At 48.5% G+C, this 23,144-nt stretch overlaps 8 protein-coding genes across 8 annotated transcripts; 3 read left to right on the plus strand and 5 right to left on the minus strand.

Annotated features, from left to right (window-relative positions):
- Positions 1-71: 71 nt before the first annotated feature.
- Positions 72-2,469, minus strand: A1O5_01336 (uncharacterized protein; the record flags this gene model as incomplete). Its single annotated transcript, XM_007741955.1, has 3 exons — positions 72-737; positions 836-2,096; positions 2,159-2,469. 3 exons carry the CDS (start codon positions 2,467-2,469, stop codon positions 72-74), a joined length of 2,238 nt encoding a protein of 745 aa, XP_007740145.1.
- A 3,272-nt stretch (positions 2,470-5,741) lies between these two features.
- On the plus strand, positions 5,742-6,298 carry A1O5_01337 (uncharacterized protein; the record flags this gene model as incomplete). The annotated part of the gene is made up of 2 exons (XM_007741956.1): positions 5,742-5,784; positions 5,865-6,298. 2 exons carry the CDS (start codon positions 5,742-5,744, stop codon positions 6,296-6,298), a joined length of 477 nt encoding a protein of 158 aa, XP_007740146.1.
- A 377-nt stretch (positions 6,299-6,675) lies between these two features.
- On the minus strand, positions 6,676-8,830 carry A1O5_01338 (uncharacterized protein; the record flags this gene model as incomplete). The annotated part of the gene is made up of 5 exons (XM_007741957.1): positions 6,676-7,120; positions 7,184-7,615; positions 7,719-7,860; positions 7,920-7,934; positions 8,005-8,830. 5 exons carry the CDS (start codon positions 8,828-8,830, stop codon positions 6,676-6,678), a joined length of 1,860 nt encoding a protein of 619 aa, XP_007740147.1.
- Positions 8,831-10,045: 1,215 nt separating this feature from the next.
- A1O5_01339 (uncharacterized protein) lies at positions 10,046-12,222 on the plus strand (the record flags this gene model as incomplete). Its single annotated transcript, XM_007741958.1, has 3 exons — positions 10,046-10,429; positions 10,490-11,427; positions 11,520-12,222. 3 exons carry the CDS (start codon positions 10,046-10,048, stop codon positions 12,220-12,222), a joined length of 2,025 nt encoding a protein of 674 aa, XP_007740148.1.
- A 621-nt stretch (positions 12,223-12,843) lies between these two features.
- On the plus strand, positions 12,844-14,269 carry A1O5_01340 (oxidoreductase; the record flags this gene model as incomplete). Its single annotated transcript, XM_007741959.1, has 7 exons — positions 12,844-13,023; positions 13,104-13,184; positions 13,279-13,416; positions 13,480-13,500; positions 13,582-13,670; positions 13,737-13,940; positions 14,044-14,269. 7 exons carry the CDS (start codon positions 12,844-12,846, stop codon positions 14,267-14,269), a joined length of 939 nt encoding a protein of 312 aa, XP_007740149.1.
- A 452-nt stretch (positions 14,270-14,721) lies between these two features.
- On the minus strand, positions 14,722-17,279 carry A1O5_01341 (uncharacterized protein; the record flags this gene model as incomplete). Its single annotated transcript, XM_007741960.1, has 9 exons — positions 14,722-15,114; positions 15,211-15,584; positions 15,683-15,851; positions 15,984-16,077; positions 16,158-16,228; positions 16,295-16,412; positions 16,471-16,981; positions 17,084-17,197; positions 17,261-17,279. 9 exons carry the CDS (start codon positions 17,277-17,279, stop codon positions 14,722-14,724), a joined length of 1,863 nt encoding a protein of 620 aa, XP_007740150.1.
- Positions 17,280-17,741: 462 nt separating this feature from the next.
- A1O5_01342 (uncharacterized protein) lies at positions 17,742-19,816 on the minus strand (the record flags this gene model as incomplete). The annotated part of the gene is made up of 8 exons (XM_007741961.1): positions 17,742-17,966; positions 18,050-18,268; positions 18,332-18,461; positions 18,534-18,645; positions 18,708-18,854; positions 18,916-19,161; positions 19,237-19,341; positions 19,438-19,816. The coding sequence occupies 8 exons, from the start codon at positions 19,814-19,816 to the stop codon at positions 17,742-17,744; spliced, it is 1,563 nt and encodes a 520-aa protein (XP_007740151.1).
- A 1,813-nt stretch (positions 19,817-21,629) lies between these two features.
- A1O5_01343 (uncharacterized protein) lies at positions 21,630-22,423 on the minus strand (the record flags this gene model as incomplete). The annotated part of the gene is made up of 2 exons (XM_007741962.1): positions 21,630-21,948; positions 22,104-22,423. The coding sequence occupies 2 exons, from the start codon at positions 22,421-22,423 to the stop codon at positions 21,630-21,632; spliced, it is 639 nt and encodes a 212-aa protein (XP_007740152.1).
- Between the last annotated feature and the right edge of the window lie 721 nt (positions 22,424-23,144).

Consider the following 23,144-nt stretch of genomic DNA (forward strand, 5'->3'; position numbering starts at 1 on the left):
GAAAGGTGCTCTTGTTATTGGAATACCGGAAAGTATTTTCAGGCTGGAAAGAATATGCACTGATGGCCTTTTTAAGTATACATCATATGCTCGGTGCTCCATATTCCCCCCATATCAGTCCCCATTAGCGATTCATCATCAACTTCTGGCTCAGGTAGGACCGGCAGTGCAAATTGAGGATCGATAGAGAAGTCAAGATCCTGACGTCCCGTGATTTCGGCACTGGCTTCCCGCTGGGACGCAACGCTGTTGATCATGGCCTGGCCAATGGAGGGGTGATGGTCCTGTATGTTCAAAGAAGTCGTGGTTGCCCGCTCTCCAAGCGACAACTGATTGCCAATCCTGCTCTCAATAATTCCTTTCAGTAGTTTCAATGCATTGGTAGCAATTGTCAGCTGGCGACGACTCAGGTCATTTAAACATTCCCAGGCTTGTTCTAGTGACAAGGTCTTAGTCGCCTCGAGATCAAAAGATGCGATGCCGTCCTCAGCTGAGGGCACAGACAGCATGTAGTGGAGCGATTCAATGATACACAGCGTGGCATATGTGCCAAACGAGCGTTCACGGCGTCGGGTCCGAACGTATGATACAACTGCCTGAACGGTGGAAGCGGCAAGCTTGTGACATACTTGGGTTGTGTAACTCCGATCACTCCGGGAAGCATCCCATTCGCCGTCTTTCTCGCAACCTCGCAGGTGAAGATTGTTCCGTATCAACATCTGCAAGAGATTTGCCCTCTGCTGTTTTGTTAGTGAGGCCATTAACAGGATTTGATCGCCTTTGGAAGGCTGCAGAGGCGATTGAATGGCGGTGAGAAGTAAGGTTGAATACTCACCGTATAAATCACCAGTCTCATGCGAACTTTTCGATCTGGTACATCATCCTCCATGCTGCTTGAACGCACTGGATCCTGCCATTTCATCCCTGGCGGCAGTGATCTCTTAAGCTTTGCCAACAAAGCCTCCATGATCTCTATTTCTTCGATACTCCCAGCTCTAGGACTGGTCAGACTGTAAAGAGAATCCCATGCCTTTGAGAAAAGGCGGCCCCACCCAATATTGAACTGTAGGTAGTGGATCCAATCGGAGTCGAGGGGTATTAACGCAATAGGTCCAGAAGGGTTCAAATCTCCAGTGAGGAGAGTCGGAAGATGAAGACGCGAGCTTTCCATTGCCCGTATGTCAGCCGTGAAATCAGCAACGGATACTTCAGCATCGCGAATCATATATGGCCTTCCAAGCTTGTACGCCATCCTTCGGTCGAAAAAGTATACGCTCCACCATAGAACGCGACGAGATCGAGTTTCGGCGCAAGAGCAACTCGTCCACGTGGACTCGTCATTCAGCCCAAGAGAGAATGACAGCTCCACGGCCCTGCATAATGCTTGTGATGACCTTCTGAAATTTTCCCGCATCAACATATAGAGTGTTTCGAGCATGAAGAGCCGGACGGTGTCCATGATTTTGTCCGCGTGCCGCGAGGAGAGACTCAGGAGCCTTACGCTTTCTCGATACCAAGCTTGTCCACGGACAATCCGCTCACGCGGACTCCCGTCCGTCGGGGAGTGGCCATCAGCTTCGATGTGCTCTGCGATGGTAAGTACCATGCATGTCAGGGCCGCAAAGACCACCATTTCAGGATCCTCATCTGACAGACACAAGCAGTCCTGATCGGGCGAGTAATGCTGTAAGAGGCACTGCAACTGAATATTAAAGGTATCTTGGTCAATGCATGGGTAGAGGAGGTTATACTCTTCGAAGAAGAGATTCAGGAGGTACTTCAGGCGGGTAGATGAAGATATAAAAGTCTTGATGCTGTTTCGAGCGGCTTGAGAGCGGCATCTTTGAGCAGAGGCGTACGGACTTGTATTTGACGCCATCCCAAGAAGAGCTTCTCCACCAGACGTATCAGACGTGCCGCGCGATGCCGCATTCTTCAATGTCTCTATCTGGACAGCGAATGAGTTGTAATAACGATGGCCAGAGTGTATGGAATCAATTCTCTCTTCTTCGACAAGTTCCGGCTCGATCGAAACGGAAACTTGGTCCGAAAGCCTGGCCGGGGAGACTTCACTGATAGTAGATAAGCTCAGAGCACTGATAAATACATTTTGGCATTGTCAAAGAATGGGAAACCATAGCAACTGAGCTCGACTTACGCGGTATGTTGAACTGCTCGAAGGTCTTGAACATCACGTTCTATGCGCATCAGGCGCTCAAGTAGAGTATCCGCATTTGAAGGGATTGTAGACTGTGCCTCATAAGAGATTGCGCGATTTGTCCTAGGATTGGCATCAGACTGAGGCACTGCGTACCAGTTGTTCACTATAACAGTTTTCAGCAGGATCAGACACTGACACTTGCTTTTTTGGGTCTCCCTTTCGAGCTCGCCCCCTTGGTCGAGGGGGGTCTGAGGGATATACACATTTGGCTGTTGCAGAAACGCAGTTATAACATGGCTCCATCCCATTGCACTATATGGGAAAAGTCAGGCTAGGGCCTTGTGAACATCTGTCGCACAGCTTGCCTACTCTGACTTTCCGGCGATGGCATTCCGTGCTAGATAATATCCGGTCAGCATACAGCCTCTTGACGGGCTCAGTCGGCATACAGGTGTAAACTCACCAGGCACGGGCTGTATATTTTAGCCGTTTCCCCCGAGGCTTCGTGGTAGGTGTCTCGCCTGTTCTGACGGCGGTCAGACAAGCAAGATTCGGAGAGGCCATCACTGCTGCCGGCACGAAATATCAACCGGTAGCATGCTTCAACGCGAGTATGTAGAACTCTACCCAGTACGACCCCGAGTAATTCAACGGCGACGTCGTCTGCGGGGGCGGCTGGGAGAGAGAAATGCGGAGTTGCCTAGGCTTTGCCTGGAGCTGTTAGCTTGTAGCCCACTGATGCTGACGAGGGAGAGCCAAAGGCCAAGCTAAACTACCCCTGGAATAGACTGTCCTCGGCCCTCCTCAGCGTCTCCCGGCTGACCGGGGTCTGCCCTTTCGAGTTATTACGGTAGAGCTGATGAGGTGGCGGAGCCAAGCCAAGGCACTAGTCTAACCTAGGCTACTGTGACATATATGAACAGCTGTTTGGTCAACAGCGCCGTAGCAGGACAACGTTTGCAAGGGTGACGGCGACAGGAAAGACTTCAGACAGGTCTGCTTGACACAGGCCAAATGTCTATCAAAACAGAAGGAACTCGCTGAAAAGGACAGATAGACAGACACCTCGACGGACAGATTGATGCTGTTCAATTTACGTAATCAAGATGACAGTGCTGAGTTTGACAGGAGCCCCGAGCGACCGAGTGTTCGGACGTTGACATCGGCAAGTGATCTGAGTTCCTGAACATAGACTTGGCTTCCATACGTGCTCGGCATTCACGGTCTACGTCTTTAGCGTAACCGCTTGTGCGCTTGTGCGCTTGACTGCTTTGCTGATTGCTTGATTCTGCGACCACCAATCCTTGGTCTATTCGTTAATGGAATGTTGGACGGATTCTCCGCTGGCAAAGCAATTCTTTCAAATTGATCACACCGTCCCTATTCCAGAGCATCATGAAACACCGAATGCCTACAAATACACAGACATAGTGTTCGGCATAAGGGGCCAGATTGGACTAATCAAGGTGAGCCCAGCGGCGTGGTTTCTTCCTAAGAAGGCCAGCAATTTGAATGTCGTCGAGAGCGAGAGCCTGATGAAAGACCCATACAATCGACCTAAATCTCTGAACTCGATTGGAGGTAATCTTAGGGATTAGCACTCTGACTGCTCTGAGAGTACTGAATGAGCATGCCGATGCAACTTTCACCATCACAGCGGAAGAGCGATCTTTGGCTGTGGGGCAGAAGTCCTAGGTATGTGGTTCTCACTGTCCTCCTCTCGAGGCAACGAGTTATCCTAGACGAACCGGGGTAACGTTGTGCACAATCTCCAGCGGAAGGGAAGCGGTCTGCACAATCATAGCAAAGCCAAACTGCAAAGAAAACTGTATATATGGCCCGATTCGCGAGAGGTATGCTGTGATAGAGAGTTCATCCCACTTATCACCTGTTTGGTAGTGGTTAATGTGCTTTACACAGCTGTGGAACTCTTGCTCAATGATTAAGCATAAGAAAGTGCTGGTGGTTGCGTTGAACGGACCTGCCGGGGGTGCAGGCGCAGCATTGTTCCCAGCCGTCGCCAGCATCCTGTTAGCATCTGAGTTGTCTTGTCTATAGACATCTTGCAGTCAGCTCAGTCTGGCTCACGAATTTGAATCCGCAACTCACTTCTTACACTCCATGGGTATATCTCGTGCCAATGAATGGCTTCTGGCCACAAATGCTCGGTCGAAGAGCGAAGCCAGTGAGGTATCGTAAATAGAGTTTTCCCGACAGCTAATTTTCACCAGTGCGCTCAGGCATTTCGCGAAGCACACCTTCAGGTGAATGACGGGAAAAGTATGATGGAAGCAAAGAGATGCTACCAAAAAATGAACATGCTTCACGGTAGGTCTCTCGGAAAGTATGCGATTCCACTCGCCGTCCTTTAGCTGCGCAGGTAATACCACATTCGAAGGAGAGAGTGACTAAGCTATGAGTGAATTTTGTCGATTGCGTTATGACTCAAACGCAGATTAGAAGAAAGATATGGTAAATGTTGATCCTTTCGTAAGCTTTGGAGACTATACAAGACGGAGTCGTCGTTATGGTTCCGCTCTCTTGTATTCAACTTCCGACCCTACCCCGTAGGCAATCAAGGTGAATAAGGGCAAATCACACTGCGACATCTAGTCGGTTCCCGGGGTCTTCAGCACTCGAGTATGTATCTCTGCCTCAACCCCACAGCCAAGGGTTGGTAACTTAATCACATCGAGAAGGCCCACTTGTTAATATACTTCGGCTTTGCTAGTAGGTTTCGGGATAATTTATCATTATTCCGAGAGGACTTGTCTTTTTCGGGGCCTATTCTACACAGGTTATCTAGATAAAACAACCTCTCAGGTCTCCATACTCATGCTCTTTTACTGGTAGAGTCCTGGACCTTTCGATTTCGTCAACTTAGAGACAAATTAGTGGTGGATCAGTCTCTGAGTTCGGATGGTGCAGAACATCGACTTGCAGTGAGAATCAAGACCGGGCCTGCAGCCTCCCGATTCCGTTGCTTTAGGCCGGCGGATATGGTGGACATTATTTGTAAGCGCCGACAGTCCAGCAAAATGTCAAAGGTCATATTGTGCGGATACTGACATGACACGGGATGCAGGTCAGAGACCGTATGGCGGCTTCAGCCTTTATAGTAAGTCTTACGGGGACGCATAATGACTATCAGGACGACAGACAGGGGCGGCACTATGGGCACCGGCCAATTCTAAAACGGTCCGATCAGTGCTGGTTCCACCTGCTGAGCCATTAATAAGTGTTGGTCACCTTTAGAAGGCCTAGAACTGTACTGGTAATGCCGAGCAAGCAACCATCCTACAGAACACCCCTTGGGCAGAGACGTCAAAGACCTTCTGATCTTGTGGATCTTTACTGATTTATCAAGATAATCTAGCCTCGTCAGCCTGCATGACCCTGCGGCATGGCTCAGGAAGCTTGAAAGACTCCGTAATCAAGCCTGGATGTAAAGTTGCTCATCCAGAACCGTGCGGGACGATAGCCGATTGAGATGGCCGAAGTGGGCGGAATTCCATCCATGTCGGCGGCCTAAGCCAATCAAATCATGAATGTGATCTGCCCTCATGTCAATCTATCCACGATGGAAATCCTTAATGAGGCAGAAGAAGAATATTCGAGCTCCGGTGTTTTTTCACCCACAGAATACAAAACTTTCGGAATAGAATTCCCAAAAGCCGAGTTTTCGTGGTGACTAGAAGAGCAGATGGCATCGGTCTCTCGACAGTGAAGGCTCTTCTGGACAGAGGCGCCTCTATCGCAGTATGCGGTGTCAATGAAAAGAACCTGGCTGACTTGCTGCGTTCTTTTCTTTGGGGAGTGAAGAGCAAGCATCAGGATTACTCATTCCAGAGATTGGATGTGGTTGATCGTACTCAGGTCAAAGCGTTCCTGCACGCCACCAAAACTCGCTTTGGTGGTGTAGATGGGATTACGAATATCGCCGGTGTGATCGGAAAGTACTTTGGGCTCAAGACATTCTGGCAGCGGGCGCCGGAAGAGTTTGATTTTGTCATGAATGTCAATGTTCGAGGGGCTTTCAACTTCGTCGCTGAAGCAATGACGCCGGGTTCTCTAGAGGGAGGATCTCGAAACATTCGGCTCAATGCCGTTTTGCCGTGGATTCCTCTTCTCGGTTGAGAGATATTGCGAAAAGAAAGACAATGCTGATCGTTATTTCCCAGGGGGTCCAACAAACTCCGATCTGTTGAAGTTGGCTCACAAGAATTATGGTTACATCAACGGCCCAGCGTGTATCTACCATTCCAGCGACTGACCGAGACCTTGGAGCTCAGTAACGTCATCGTATTTCTGCTTGTCTAGCAGCATCTCTGCTTTCATTTCCGCTCTTTTAAGAAGTATGGTAGATGGCGCACCTAGCAACAGTCCGAGCAAAAGCTCCACAAAGCAAATTCTCCATAGTGGAGACCATTAAAATGAGTACAAGCTCTTCTCAATAGGATGTCCGCCTTTTCAAGAATGATCTGTCCGCTTTGGTGTTCAGTAGGCGGGAGTCTCTAATTGCTATCGACGGATAAAGAGCTTGGATTATGCCAGCGTTGCCGAAGAGCTGTAAGCATTTCTATCGCGCGCATGCTACTGGGAAACGTCTGTGCCATCTCTCCCAAAGCTTGTATGCACAGGTTCAGCATCTCTTGCGATTTTCTGTACCCTTCGGATCGTGTTTGGGACCCTCGTATATAGGAGGCACCGTGTTGGATGTGAATTTGTCCAGCCGTTAAAACGATATGTATCGCTTGGACATTGATGTATCTGAGACCATATTGTTGCCGATACAGGACCAGCAACCGACATATGCAGGAAGCTGCCTCGATGCATTTTTGACGAGCGTTGCCGGACTCGTCTCGGTCGTCTATAGTTTGAGGCGAGCCCTTGTCCGCCGGACCGGCAGTGGAGAAAAACTGGCGGTGAAATAGGATGATTGCCTCGTGGTATTGTAAGCTAGTCGATGTTCACAGGTTAGAACAATCTCTCTCAGCTGCGTTAAAGCGGTAAAAGGCATACTTCAGCTCAATCACTTCCGAGGGATAAGTACTCCTCGAAATGGTCTCTATTTCAGATGCCTCTATTCGTAGAGCAGCTGGAAGAGCACCGAGCCAATCCTGAAGTGATAGCGTAATATCTTTCGCGATAGTCGGATTTCCCTTCAGCGCAAAAGGTCTCGAATAGCTCGATGGTATCAGTATTTTCCCTGTGGATAGTGATTTGCCGAGTACGTACGAGGTTTCCATGACCTTTGAAATTTCCACCGATAGACGGTAAAGATATACGGGGACACCTTCTGCCCCGATTTGGCCTGAAACACTCGATACTTGTGTGGGACTATTTTCGATGGGGGAATTTTGCCGGGGAGACGAAGGCTGGCCCTCTTCGGTGGAGATGAACTGTATCAGATTCTTCATTGAAGCAGGACGTCCTGTGCCGATGCTCCACAACCTGTGGCGTATTAGAACAAGCACTAGCTAGGTGTGTGATACGCAAGTATGGACAAGGCTGATCCGGGGGGAATGAGATTGTTAGTGCCAGACATGATTCATACAAGTTGGATGAGCAGACTGCCTGGAAAACACTCTTGTACAGGAATTTTAGCCCACCATCCTGCTTCCTTAATGAGGTTACGACGTCCTCATGACAGAGATCAAGATGGAGCCCTAGATCGAAAACAAGGTGTACCGTCATTCCTGTCAGCGTGAAGTCAGTTTCGTATCACCGCTGTGTCTCTCATCCTGTATTATCTGACCGGAATAAAGCCAACCTGTATAGCAGAGTATAGGATCAGCACGAAACCTGCAGCCACCATCTGAACCTGACAGATGTCAACTTACCTCGTGAATCACGACCAGCTGCAGCTTCAAGAGATGACAATATCAACAAAGCCTGCAATGTAGCAATGCTCGGACAATCCATCTCCAAATCAAGGAAGGCCTTTGCTCGGCAGCCAAAGAAATCAGGAGGGTCAAATATGTCAGGGAGACTTGCGCATCTTCGAGAGGCGTAGGAGGCACCCACGGCGAGGATAGCATTCTCCAATGCTGGTGAATAGAGAAACGTCTCCTTGCCCAAGTTATAGTCTTGTTTTTGACGAGAATATATGCCCTGTTCAACTGCACCCATATACGGGTTGTACCAAGTGAAAAATAGGGTGGTTAAGTATCCCTCGTATGACGAATCCCCGGGCCACTGTAGGTTCACTTGCTGGATAGCCTTTTCACCATGTAGGCGGCTGTTTCGAAGTAAAGGTTGAAACCATGGGATCGACATCTTTTGCACAAAGCGAAGGCTACTTGTGGGCCCATAGAAGCGAGGCGGCCCGTCTTCACAAAGTTGCACGCCGTCAACTCGCTGTTCGGATGGTGACTGAGTCGTCCCTCTCAACCACCCCGGGCTTGCCGTGGCCAAAGTGGTGAACATGTTGCCGGTTTGAAGGGTACTAGTATTGAACTCGCTGCTGTTACCAAGTAAAGATGGAATTTCTTCCGCGTTAACGGAGGACAGGCGCCGAAGATCATCTTCGAACCAAGGTTCGGTAAGAGTTTCTGGACCTATCCCGGGATTGGCATCTCTTTCGATCTGAGGTGATGAAGGCTGAGTGCCTGCCATCTGCGACCAGTAGCTGTGATCCGGTCCTGTATGGTGTTCAGCGTTTGGCATGGCGACGTTGCTTGTTGAAGGGTCTGCAACTGTACTCTCGGTGTCAGCTCCATCAGTCACTTGGTCCTCTCGCGCATTTGAACGCTGTTCGCTTGCAGGCGTCAATGAAGACGCGTGCATCGACCCCGCAAGGCTGCAGGGCTTTTTCCCTCCACGAGATCTGATTCAGCCTATCTGTCAGAGAGGGTTTAAAATCGGGAGGAAAAACGTAAAAAGGATGGCACAATACTGTACCTTCGCTTGTCGACACTGAAGGAACAGACAACCTTGTACAAAATGCAGTTAGAGCATTTCGGAGAGCCACTGTCGCACTGTCGCGAATCGCACATTCGTCAACAAGAGACATCGACCAGGATACAGATATTTGGCCGAGCTACCTTGATCTTTCGCTTCCTACAAAACAAACAGGCGCTCGAAGTATACGACCGTCCAGGGCGAACACTTGCATCCCGGTTCTCCGCCATGGGGAATCCAGCTTGCCACAACGAAGTCCCAGCCGCCTTTGGAAGAGGCGGGAAATGGATGTATATTTAATCAAGCGGTGAAGAAAAATGTATTCCGACAGGGCCCAGTGCAGGTGAATACGGCCAGGGCAGGGCACGACAGTTAGGGGCTGGATGTGAGATGCTAAGCGGTGGATGCCGAGATTTAAGCCGAGGAGGCCATTAAATAGCGCTGTCCGGGTGGGCGAGAGACGGCCTGGGCCAACTCTAAGGAGCTGGAGCTGGAGCCCCGCACTTGCAATGAGTCTAGCCCGCGGGCAAAAGGGAGCCAACTTGCTCGAGGGTTTCGTCCAATCCTTTCATTCAACTACGACTCTTCTTTGCCCGTCTTAGGCGTATGTCCTATTCAGAAAGAATAATCCTTTGGGAAATGCAGATTTGATCTCATAGAGAGCTCAGAAGGAACTGAAATTCAATCAAGATGCCGTCCAGACGCGCGTCTCGTGCATGCCGGGCGTGCAATGCTAGAAAGGTCAGGTGCAACATGCAGGAAAATGGTCCTCCATGTACGAACTGCCGGTTAGACAAAGTCGAATGCACAGCACTCTTGCCCAAGCGAAGGTCAGTCGTCTCAACTACCAGATGTGCATCTCTCTGAACCATTTCCCTTCCACACAGAACACCGGGCTCAATATCAAAAGGTCGACAACAATATTTACAACACCAAACTCTTCGGCCTCTTGCCGATAGCACTCAACCCGCCTCGGAACACATGATATCAGCAAGCTTTCTACCTTTTACTGAAAGAAGTCCAACTCAAGTTTCACGAACTCCCAGACTCGTCCGAAATCACGAGCCAAATACTAATAGTACCTCGACTAATCTGCCATCATATATTCGACCAATTCCAGCAAATATTGATGCCGTCGACTTGGCATACTTAACACGAAAAAGCGCCTTCGACCTTCCAAGCGAAAGCACAAGAGATGAGCTACTTAAGAGCTACTTTGAATTTGCCAACCCCTTTATGCCCTTGTTTGACAGAGAGAATTTCTTGAGCGGGATCCGGGATCCAAAGCGAAAGGAAGGGGATTTGAACAATGAGCCCAGACTGAGTATTTTGGTGGCCCAGGCTCTTTTTTTCGTTGGCAGTGCGGTAAGTTAGGGGATCTGCACTAATGCTATGTGGTGGGCTGACTTTTCTTGCTGACGATAGTTTGTGGACATGGACATTATTTACGCGATGGGGTTTGAATCTCGACAGGCGGCGCGCACCTACTTATATCAGCGAGCCACTTTGCTCTACGATTTCAAAGTTGAGCCAAATCCTGCTACCATACTGCAAGCACTGCTACTCTTGACCTATTGGGTGGAAATGGACGACCAAAGAGGACCTTGGCATTGGATTCATGCAGCCATCTCGCATGCCCAGACTATGGATCTCTATGGAAAGATAGTCAAATCATCGGGGAACAACTCAGAAATTAAAACTCTGCGGAGATTATGGTGGTGCTGTTTTATGAGAGAAACAATCATTGCAGTCGGCATACGGTGCTCAACATTGCTCAGGATCGACGAGTACGATATAACACCACTCAACCTGGATGATTTCGATTTCGCAAGCTCACAGGAAGATCAGTCCTGCGGAGCCACTGAAAAGGATCGCATATTGGCAACTATGACTATTGAAATGGTCAAACTATGTTCTTGCATCAATCGATCGCTTTCGGCTCGGTATACCACGACGGTTATTTGTCGTGCAAATACTTTGCGGTCGCAGATATCTGAACCTCTCACTCCTCAAGGTGTAATGACTTTCGAAACAAAGGTTTGCGCGACGCATTTGTCGGGGTGGTTGCATGATTTAAGGGAGGAAGCACGCTGGACGAGGAAGGATGAAGAGCTCTCTACAGTGTCCGACCCAAGCCTGACACTACACCGGATCCTATTGCAGATGACATATTTCACCGCGGTCAACGACCTCTACCGCTCTCAAGTTTACCCATCGGCAGAGGAGCGATATTTGGCCAGAGGCATCAATGATATGGTGCGCCAACAGTATCGCAAAATTCTCTTTCGTGCTGCAGAAAGGACTGCGGCACTGGCAGAAACTGTGTCCCGCCACAAGCTAACGAGATATATGCCTTCCTCTAGGTATGGGCTTCCCCATTCCCCCTTCATTTCTTTGGATCTTTCATCGAGTAAATCTTTTTGAGTCTTATGTCAATGCTGACAAAGTGAAACAGTATTTCCGTCCTTCTTCCATGTATCGTCGTACACGTCCTGCAAATCCGAGAGTGTCCAGAAATCGCAGGCAACAAGCCTATTCAGGGTCTTATTTGCTGTCTTCGCTTAATGGAGGCTCTCGAGGAGAAGTATAGCTGTGCTAAGCGTGCAATGAACTTCCTGGAACCGGGTCTGGATGCTATCCGTAGAACAAGTCCCGTGGAGTTTGACAAAGATCGCACGCATGACGCAGAGCTGCTGCCACGGAGTGACCCGAACAGTTCAGCATCGCCTTACCCCTCCGAGAATCTGCAGGAAATTTACGATCAGAGAGCAATCATACAACCAGAAGCAACTGTCGGACAGCTTGAGAAGTCCAATGACGAAATATCTGCTTCAAGGACTATTCAACCCAATGGTGAAATAGGAGCCGGAGGAGTTTCAACCCAGCTCACCGAGCGAGTCGACAATTCTGATGTCAACGTACGACAGACATCAATGCCTTTTCAGATCATGGACCAAGGTAGCAGCGGTACAGACAACCACATTGTCTGTGGTGAGAGCTTTAATCAGGCTTTTGCTCTTTCCGCCTCCTCTTTCTCCGGATGCATTGATGAGAGTTCCTTTCTCAACGAGGCTGGAGAGGGTTTTGCGGAAGAAGAGGATGGATCCGTGCCATGGATACGTTGGCTAGAACTAGGGGACGACACCTTAATGCTCTGATTGAATGAATAGTCTTTCTATACAGGACAATTCTCTAGTGGGAACCTCTTCGCCTCCTTGATGTCCGTTCCTGTCCAATTTCAGACGGAAACTCCACACAGATGCCCTCGCTGTTTCTGGCTAGTTCGACGGAACGGGCAGGAAGAATGCAGGGCTTCTCCTAACGATACTGCCCTATTGCGGTAATAGTACGAGGTACAGACGAATCGCTAATTCCGTTTTGCACTAGCTTTGTGAATGGGCCTCGGCTCATTCCAAGTCCATGGAAACTAGCGCTATACAATATTCCGCGGAATTGCCATGCAAGGCATAATCATCGCCGCGACGGTGAATCCAAAACTGGAGTTTCTGATGAAGGAGATTTGGTCTTTATGTCCCCGGCATAAACGTGCCCTGACCGAGGGTGCAGGAGTGGACTTCAAACCCACACGAGGATTTTTGTCCTTGTCCTCCTCCTCCTCCTGCCATATCCTATATCGCGTCTCACGCTAGAAGTGGTTTACATGAGAAGTAGTTAATCATAGACGCTGCCGGCGATCGTTTTCAATTGAAGTCTCATTGTCCCTGGAACGCCAACCAGAAAACTTGTCGGCAAGCATAAGAGATATTACATATCCGAAAATGCTGACCACAGAATTCACAAAGTTACTGAACATCCAACATCCGGTTGTCCTGGCCGGGATGGGACAAACCGCGGGTGGAAAGCTCGCAGCGGCTGTCTCCAATGCAGGAGGATTGGGAGTGATTGGTGGCGTCAACTACACGCCTCAGATGCTTCGAGACAAGATACAAGAGCTCAAGGTACCATAGCAGCAGAACAAAGCTTTTCATTCATTTACCTCGCCCAGGCCGAGATAACTGACATTGATTTGCTTCGACAGGACCATCTGAGAGATCCTTCGCTACCCTTCGGGATCGATCTATTGCTACCTCAAGTTGGCGGCTCTGCAAGGAAGACAAATGTGATGTCTCTCTATTAAGCACCTTTTTTTTTGCCTCCCGCCGTCTTGTTGCCACTCCTTTCCTGCTACAATGGTGATCCTAATTGCCCCATAGAAAGATTACACCAAAGGAAGCCTTGACACGCTGGTTGAGATCATGATAGAATCCGGTGTGAGATTGTTTGTGTCGGCGGTTGGTATCCCACCAAAACGAGTGGTAGACAGGTTGCACGAAGCCGGCATCCTTTATATGGTGAGCATTCCTGTCCTTTGCTCGGGGGTAATGAGCATATCTAAGATGAGGGAATCTATTCAGAATATGGTCGGGCATCCCAAGGTAAGTCTTTCTGCACGCCTGCATATCTGCATCAACTCAAATAAGTCAGCTTTGCTTACTGCTTCTGTACGTTCTTTATAGCATGTCCACAAGGCCTGTGCGATAGGGGCAGACATTATTTGCGCTCAAGGTGGAGAGGCCGGTGGCCACACCGGGGATATCCCCTTCAGGTATAAAGCACCTTACAATGATCGACTGTTAATGACATACACACTAATTCACTTTATATTTGACAGCGTTCTTGTCCCAGCTTGCGTCGATGTTTGCAAGACTTACACTTCGCCAATCACCGGAAAAAGTCCCCTTCTGATAGCTGGAGGCGGTGTTGCGGACGGGCGAGGACTAGCCGCTGCTCTGATGCTTGGTGCCAGCGCTGTCTGGGTCGGGACCCGATTCGTGACCGCGGAGGAGTCTGAAGCGCCTGAACAAGCTAAAGAAAGGTCAGCCTCTGAATTTCTTCCCTACGAAATCATTTTGTCGTTCCTGTTGCACACTAGATTATTGTATCATATCATGCTAACTTTACATTTCTTTTTCCTTCAGTATTATTCAAGCCGGATTTGATGACACTGTCCGAACTACCATCTTCACCGGTCGACCACTTCGCACCCATGCTACGCCTTACATTAGGCAATTTGAGCATGAAAGGCAGGACGAAATCCGGGATTTAACATCCAAGGGTATCATCCCCGTCGAACATGACCTGGACAGGCTTGAGGCAGCTGGGAAACTGACAGCTGAAATTGAGGATGAAGCGGTTTTGAGGTGAGACATTATTTAGTGTCGTTTCCCTCTCTTCGCAATCAGCCGTTAACAGTGAGGAATCTCTTTAGACCGATGGGGATAGTGGCAGGGTTGATCAGTAAGCCGAAACAGCCAGCAGGGGAGATAGTGAAGGAGATAGCGGAAGAGGCTTATCAAATCCTACGCTCTGCCGCTCAGATCGTGCAGCCGTCCGCGAAGCTATGAGATATGCAAAGATTCGGCTTTTAAGGTCGTATTAGTTACTTTCTAGGACCATGAGACCATCCAAGTTTCATTAGCTGGTGGAGTAGCTCGATTTTACACCGGCTGTATAAAACATGAGTGACCACGGCTATAGAACGTTTATGATCAGATTTCGGAATACGATCTCTTTCCTGTTCTAAATCCACATTCCCATGGTCTTTCCTGGCACATTCACGACTAAAGACACCGTATGAACAGCATTCGCTCGCCTGCTCAAAGTTTCACTATGCCACTTTCTAAATCCTTCCAGTCTGCCTCTGTGAATCTGACGTACTCGTTCCCTGCTGTTACTCCACCTTTCAACCAATATATCGTATGCAACTGATTAACTTTGCCGGGCTCAACCCCTTCCTTCTTCAACTGCACCTTTACCGGCTTGTTATTCTCCGTCTTCGGTAGCTCCTCCATCAGCCTCAGAAATAAGGGAACTGCGTATTTGGGAAGTGAATGTTTGGCGAAGCAGGCCAAGGCCGCCATATCCAAGCCGGTGTCGGTCTGGGTCACGATGGCTGCGCAACCCGCTCGACCATCGTGTCTCGGGAGACTGACCCCGTAGACAGCTACATCGGCAACAGCAGGGTAAAGGGAGAGAGCGCCGGCAACTTCCTGTAAAGTAAGGAGGGAGAGAAATCAGTGGCTGTGAGCTGGCGAAAACACTAGGGGATCGGAAATAGGGATAAGAGAACTCGAGGCAAGCCTTACAGTTGTGCTCACATTCTCAGACCTCCATCGGAAGGTATCTCCCAAGCGATCGACGAAGTACCACCAACCATCGCTGTCATACCTCATGAGGTCCCCACTGCGAAAGTACAAATCTCCCTTCTTCAGTACATTCTCAATAGTCTTCTTTTTGGATGCAGCTGGATTGTTGTAGTAGCCTGCAAACAGGATGGGGTCCGGGATTCTCATCAAGAGCTCGCCTGGCTCGTCCGTGCCAACGACCTCGCAAAATCCCGTCTTTGGATTCCGAATCTCTTGCTCAGTTGCATTGTCGACGCGGATCGCAAGTAAATCTTTGCGTGTCAGGAAGCGCTGGAGCAGCCCATATCGACCGATAGAGCCCACTCCGAGAGATCCTATATTTGCATGAAAGACGAAAACGTCAGTGTGAGTCGTACAAATAATGTTGAGAAATATTCATTTGATCGAGTGGGGGTTCGGCCGAACAATTCACCTCGGTTGTAATTCAACATGGTTGCCATTGCTTCTGAGGCACCATAAAATTCGAGAATGTTTGCAATCCCGAATCTGTCTCGAAAAGCCTCCCACACGTCAGGTCGCAGGCCATTACCGTAGGCAGTATGCACAAGGTGATCTCTATCTTTGGGAGATGGTGGGGCAGTCTGAAAATCCACAGTCAGAATTATATACGACCGAGAAGAATGTTTGTTCTGAAGCATTTCTGTTTTGGTAGACCAGAGCTCCAGCACCCAGCAGCGAGAAGTTTAATAGCCTGATAGGGTTTGTTAACATACCATTAAATAGCGCAATGTCTCTCCGACGTAGTTTATGAAGGTGGCTTTTGACCTGCGCACCTCGTCCCAGAAGCGCGAAACGGAAAATTTGTGTCTGCAGATAAGTAAGTTCATGTTAGTAAAGAGGAGGACTTTGAACAGCGCGGTAGAGGCACCACTGTGCACCTAACTGACCCTAAACAAAAGCAAGCTCCTTGGAAGATGCACATAATGAAGCAAGAGCTTCCGGTACCATGATAGAGAGGCTTTGAAAGAACTCAGTAAAATTCGTCGCTGCCGAAGCGAAGATCGTATGTCATCGTGGATCATACCATGCATGTGTAGAATCGATCTCTAGGAGTCATCTTCAGATACGTCCCGGTTGCGATCCCAGCTCCGTACCATCGCCACAGGGCGAAGGGAGCAGGTTTGGGGAAGCCGGTAGTTCCACTAGAACCTCTTTGTGAGCATCACATGTGGTCGAACGGACATTTGAAAGTCTTGGTACCTTGTGTAAAATATGCAAGACGTCGTCGCGAAGTTGTTCTTCAAATTGTCGCAATCAGGTCGTTTGCTCTCGAGACGCCCAATCGCCTCCAATTGTCGGTCATCGAAAAAGACAGTGTCAAAGCCCATCTCATCGATCTTGTTCTTGGACGGGTAAACATTATGGACGAGATCGTCATCGACGATGAACAAGCTGGCTTTGCTGACTTTCAGACAGTGCAGCAGCGGATCTCCGCTGAGATTGTAATTGACGAAGGCTGGCACAGCACCTAGTGCGTTGAGGGACAGCCAGATATGGATGAATGCCGGCTTATTTGTGTAGGCAACTGCCACTATATCTCTGGACTGTACCCCTTTCGAGACGAAGAATGATGCCATACGACAAACGTTGTGATAAGTCTCTTGATATGTTTCACTATGGCCGTTTTCCGCATAGAAGAGAAACGGTGCCGAAGGCGTCCGGCGCACATTGTCTTCTAGGACGTGAAACAGTGACATCTTACCCAATTTTTCTGCTCCGGTATCAATCGGTCATTTGAATCAGCCCATCTCCGGTCTTGTCAGGAATCTGCAGATGGACTGGTGAAATGGGACAAAGGAGTCGTCCAACTAACCAGCGTTTGCCATTGCTCTCGACACCTTATTAGTCGCAGACAGAAGACGTAGGTCCTCTGAAAGCTGTGTTTTCGCATTGAAATACATTCCCAGAAGACCAGTGGCCGCAGCTCCTACTACCGATTAGGATGAAGGTCTCTGCCTAGTATGTCCAGGATGTACTAGAGAATACATACCAACCAGTATCTGCTCCATGATTCAAAGGTTGAAAATGACAGTCTGATGCCAGCAAGAGGCACAATGTATGTAGAATGTACAAGTATAAAATGAAAGGCGGGCGAATATAAAGTCTGAAAGTGCCATCAATGAAGTCTAGCCGTGACAATCGAGACCACTGGTCGGTTGAATGCATCATTCGCTTCCACTCACTTTGGGTCCCCATAAAAGCAATTGCCACGGACATCAACATACTGAACAAGATCTTGAGAGACTCGGGGCAAACAGCCTTATCCCCGGAATTACTTTGGCATTTCCGTGCCTCGGGCATGTCACCCAGCAACCAAGAGATTTATATTTCTTGGCAATGGTAGGCGGCCATCGAGCAGAGCTCCATTTATGAAGACATCGGTGGCATGCAAACAAGTCCCTCGGAATTCTGAGGGTCCATTGGAAGTTAGGGAAGCATCGATGTTCAGGCGGAGACCAGAGAATTCTAAATTACAGTTTCTCGCCTGTCTCGAAAGTGAATAGATTCCTCCCGCTTGTTGACTCATTCCATACCCAGCCGCTTCTTCCAATTGGTTCACGCACCCAGCTGGAAAGCTGCAGCAGTGTTGAAGAGCTCCCGTGATGTGCTAGGAAGCGGTGATTGTTGCTCTTCAACCGGCCAATTATGTGTCCTCGGATAGGAGTACCTTCCCTGCTGAAGTCCACGGTGTATGTCTGTAAGAGTCCTTTCAGCGGCATGTTCAAAATTTCACTCAGGAGCATGATTGGAATGAATTGACTGGCCAGACTGGACTTACCTCAACAACTGCTTCCCCTTCGGCATCGACAACCACCGTCGGCGCAGGAATAGCTGGTATTATCGAAGGAAGTGGATTTTTGTCTGGGTATGGACCGTGTTTTCTAGGTTGTGAAGAAAAGCAGAGGACTTGCTCGTAAGTAACCACGCCGCCGTTGGCTAGGACTACACCGTAGGTGCCGTCGCCCCTTCTCAGTTTTCTAACCGTCTCAGTGATCGCCTGAAACTCATTCAGTCAGACTCAGGCCACCCTTCAGCTGCTTTCATTGTAAATGGCACTTACGTGCATTGAGTAGTTATTGCCTGCTCCGCCGAATGATGTTAGTCCCCCGAGCAGGGTAATCGGTTTCGGTGACTTTGTTATGGGTAATTGAAGGTGATGAGCGGCGAGCTTTGGCACAATGGGGAAGCAACTGTGGTGTCAGTATCAGTAACGATGTCTCGGAGCGGCAGGGGCACTGAGAAGTTGCGAGCGAGTGACTGACGAATAAAAATCGTAAAAATCGACATCTTCCTTCTTGAGCCCAGAGGCCTCCAGACCCACATCCAGCGCCAACGAGATGGACGGGCTCGAGTAGAAATTGGGACGTTCCCAGACTGTGTCTCACGTGAGTTCTCAGGTCTATTCTGAAGCCAATAGATGGCAGGATTCATCATACAATCAGGACTGTCCTGGGTCCCGGCACCTCCTAGGAGGTAGATCCAACGGTCGGCAGGAATACCCAGCTCTTTGGCAAGCTCGGCGGATGTTAGCAGACAGGCCCCGGCAAGGTTGACCGTGTTAAAGGCGTTCATCAAAAGAGGGTCTAGAAGTGATGTTAGCAGAAGTCGAGAAAAATTGCTGTACCTCCAGATTTGTATTCGTACAAGGGAAACAGATCATTCGATTCCGTTTTGTCACGGTCCCAATAGTTTCCTCGCTTTCTGCTGTCCCATAATTCCAAGCCAACGGATTTGTCTTCGCAACTTGGGCAAACTCTGCGTATAGTTGAGCAGATTCTTTTTGGTTCTCTTGAATCGATTGGCCCCGATGAGCTCTGAATGCGTTCTCATAGAGCGGGTAGACCTGAATGGGTGCTCCGATTGAATATTTCGAGGCAAGGGTGCCGGCCTCTGCGTTTTTGAAGTTGGTTAACGGCACTTCTAGTGCATTATTCTGAGTTTAAGCGCTATCAGAAAGTGACTTACTGCTTTTCAATTCAGTTTCCGTTGGGGAAAATACTGAGTCGACTTTTTGGTCAAGTTTGGTCCAGCCTGGAGGGGGTAGCTTTTTGGCTGCCGCGCATGCAGCAACTGTCGGTGCCAGTAGTCAGTCGCCAGCAAACTCTTTTTAACCAGTCTCAGACAGTTAAGGTGGACATGAGGCGATTGCTTTCCAGGTAGACATACGAGATGCCAGGGCTTCGCCTCCCGTCACTATCGCGGCTTTGCTTTCTCCAAATGAGATCCTGCGAGCGGCCGCATCGCACAACCTCGCTACTTCTTTTCCCGAATGCTGGCTGTAGAACGTGTGTCTTGGGGTAATGTTCACTGCCTTTGCAATGCTACCCGGCAAGTCCTCATACGGCCACGTCCAGGTGCGGACCATATCTAAGCTGTCAATCGCCGATCGCAGTCTGGCTTCAGCTGCCTTCGGTACATTGGTGTCTTTGATCGCGATCTCGATTGACTGGAGGATGAGCTCCAAGGGCTCGATCGCATCTTCCACCTTCCGCGACCGATTAATCATGTCTCCGACTCCGATGACGACTGGAGTCAACCTGGCCATGATGAAGAGATAAAAGATATGCTTGTCTAATACAGTAATTGATGTGAACCCGAGAATGCGGCTTGATGGCAGTTAATACACAGTGAGAATGAAGAAATGAGCGCAGTTGGTTTTAAAGTGTTCGTCTTCTGTATGGAAGCAAACCTAAGGCATGAAGGCTGAACATCCGCGGGGATGAGAACCAGATCAAGGAGGCCGAGGTTAGAACTAAATTCCGTGCCACTTCCGGCGCACAACCGCTTAGACAAATTTCTATGCTTCGACGCAAATAATTCGACTTCGGTTGCTTTGGAAAGACCCCATATTCGACGTCACTGCACTTGGAAAGTGGATCTAGGAAGTTCGCTAGCACGCCTGGTATCGTCGTGATTGGAAGCTCATAAGGGGTATGACAGAAGTCATCCTACGATAGGATTTTGTGGCATACTGGAGAATAGATCCTTCAAGGGCAAGATGAAACAATCCATTTAAAAACTTAAGCGTGATGTACTGTACAACAATAAAGTCTTTTGCCTCCATGGCGTGAAGAGTAATCTCAGTATCTTCAGCTTTCTCCTCATATCTAGTCCTATTTGAATTGGACATCCAGGTCCTGTGATCAGCTCGTTATGATAACATAGAGGGGGAGAACTTTTATCTTTAAAAGGCAACATCACCCAGACAGAGAGGGCACTTGGATTTGCTTTTTGGCTTTTGGCTGTTCTTTTGCGGATGCTCCAGCTAGTGTTAATTTTTGAGGTTTTCTATGGCCGTTGCAAAATATCCTTCTGAATCAACTCTTTCGTATCGTTGGGCTTATTTTGCCGAGCGTTGACGTCGAGGAAGATGCAATGACTTCAACCTCGAAGTCAATAACCTCTAGGTTGATCGCGATCAATGTTCCAAAGAGCTCGGCTGTTTCATCAAGCGGCACTCCAGCAACCTAAATAATATTCATCAGCGTGATCACTTAATTAAGGGAAAGGAAGAGCTGAGAGCTGCCATTGACTGGACCAAATAAAAGAGGCAAGAGAACTGACCTCTGGAAGAAAGAAATAGATTAGGATTCCTTGCACAGTTGGTAGGCGGATGAAAATGAGGTAGGATCTCGCTGAATTGTAGTGAGTCCGAAATTCACTTTGGCAGGCTGAGAGAAGGAAATACTTGAGGGTTCAACAACGATAAGCTTACATCCAATATTGACGAACGTTGTTGGAGATACTTCAGACTATATTGCATTACAGATATAGAAGAACACGATAGCGATATAAGACCCACCAACGCGTAGATGAATGGGGAAAATCTCGGCAAAGTCAGCTCATTCATTGGGTCGATCCCAGGCTCGAAGCTATTATAAATCCCTTTAAATATGTACGTAGTGAAGGTAGGCGGAAAAGAATAATCGGTCACTTCATGAGATTTATCGGGTTCAAGTTTACAATAACTCGTATAGAAAGTTGAAGAGCACTGCTGCCGTGACATAACTCCTGTTGTCCGTTGCTTGAAATCTGGCAAGCAAGGAAGGCAGTAATGAGCGCCAAGCAGATGAGGTTGCCAGAGTAGCCAATTACTGAAAATTCGAAAGGAAAAGAAAGGCAGGGAACCTGGAGCAATCTTTACCTAAGCTACGTTTGCGGCCAACGTGATCCGAGTAATAGGCGCCGATGTAGTTGTATATTGTCGCCAAGAACAGCGAAATTGCTGAAATCAAGGGTGACATAGCTTTGGATAACCCTAAGAAAGAATAGATGAGGACTGGGTAGTCTACTAAGAAAAATAGGGGGGTAGACTGAGCAGAGAGCAACGCAGAAATCCTTGGCACGTAACTTGATACTCACATACCATTGATGACGAGAACACCTATGTTGATAATACCCGTGGTGACCAAGATTACAAGTAAAATCCGAATGAAATCGGTGCAGTTCGTGAGTAGAAGACGGTCATTGGACATGAAGCCTCGTGCTTCTTTTCCAAGGACCGGTTGCCCCAGAATTTCCCTGTACTCTTTTTGCATGAAGCTGATATCCCTATCTCTTTTGTCTTGGTGGAGTCTTGTCAAGTCAGGACCACCATAGTATCTTCCGTTGTGTCCTTGGACACCAGGCATCGAGGACTCTGCAGGAGCCAGATCGTGCTGTCCAGCAGTAAAAGTCCTAGGAGGATCGAGACTGCTAGAGCAAAACGAAAGCTGAATGTGGTTATAGTCTTGCTGTAGGAGCAACCAAACCCGATCTATGATTCGGATCGGGTTGGAAGCAGTTAATCAATTGACGCTTTGAAGTGAGAAGAGTTTTCAGGATTCACCTACGTTGAAAAGAAGTATCCTGTGTTTTGGCAACTTCTGTGCATGCTGGCCATGAGACCTAGCGACAGCGAAGGAGCAAATTCCATTAGATAGATAGGTCCAGTGACGGCAGAGAAACCGACACCCATGCCAGTGAAGCTGTATCCAACGAGGAACACTCCATGATTCACGGAAGCAATCTGGATGACACTGTCACCGATGTGCCAAAAGATGCCGAACTGAAACCCGCGGATGCGCCCGTCGGTATTCATAACCTTGGATATCGTGATACATCCAAGGATGAAACTCGCAAAGAAAACAACGTTGCTAGATGGTGGTGCCATAGCTGTATCCTGGCATCTTGGGTACCATGGCGAGGCAAAGCTCTTCATACCGCTACAGCTGACCAAGAGCACTGCCAATTATCCCCGACTGGTAGCCCATAAGAATGGAACCAACCAATGGAGGATGCTACCGTCTGTCTACACCGTCAAAAATTCCGAAGCACACGATGATACTACTACTTTCTTCACTCACAATGGCGTTATATTTCGAAAAATGCTTCCCGTGCTTAATACCTTCAAATGTAATTTCTCTTGCTTATCCAGCGAATCAAAAAAAAAACCTGAGAAGTCACAAACTTGAGAAATCGTGGAACCGTAATGGATGAGCACCACGATCAATCACGTACACTAAGCTATCAATGCAGTTGAGTTGGCCTTCATACTTGATGAGACCCAAGGGGGTTCTTGTGTAGGGAGATATTTGGTAATCCGTCAACTCCGCAGGGATGAGTGAAAGATGTATGCCTGGTAATACAGTGAGCAGCAATACATGATCCATTAGGGCCTATATCATCAGCAGAGTTTTATGATTGGACCAGATTGAAAATGTAGGGCAAAAATTTGCCCATGAAAATTCCATCTGTTTATTGAGGTCAAATAGACTTCCGACTGGTTGGCTGCCATAATGCCTCGGTGCCAATGGAATTACAACTGAATGAAAGCTCACTAGGTCTAGACTGCAGAAACTAGTTATATTTAGCTGAAAGCGTTGGATTGATGG

Source organism: Cladophialophora psammophila (assembly GCF_000585535.1).
Source record: "Cladophialophora psammophila CBS 110553 chromosome Unknown aczJe-supercont1.2, whole genome shotgun sequence".
In the NCBI taxonomy this organism is placed as follows: domain Eukaryota; kingdom Fungi; phylum Ascomycota; class Eurotiomycetes; order Chaetothyriales; family Herpotrichiellaceae; genus Cladophialophora; species Cladophialophora psammophila.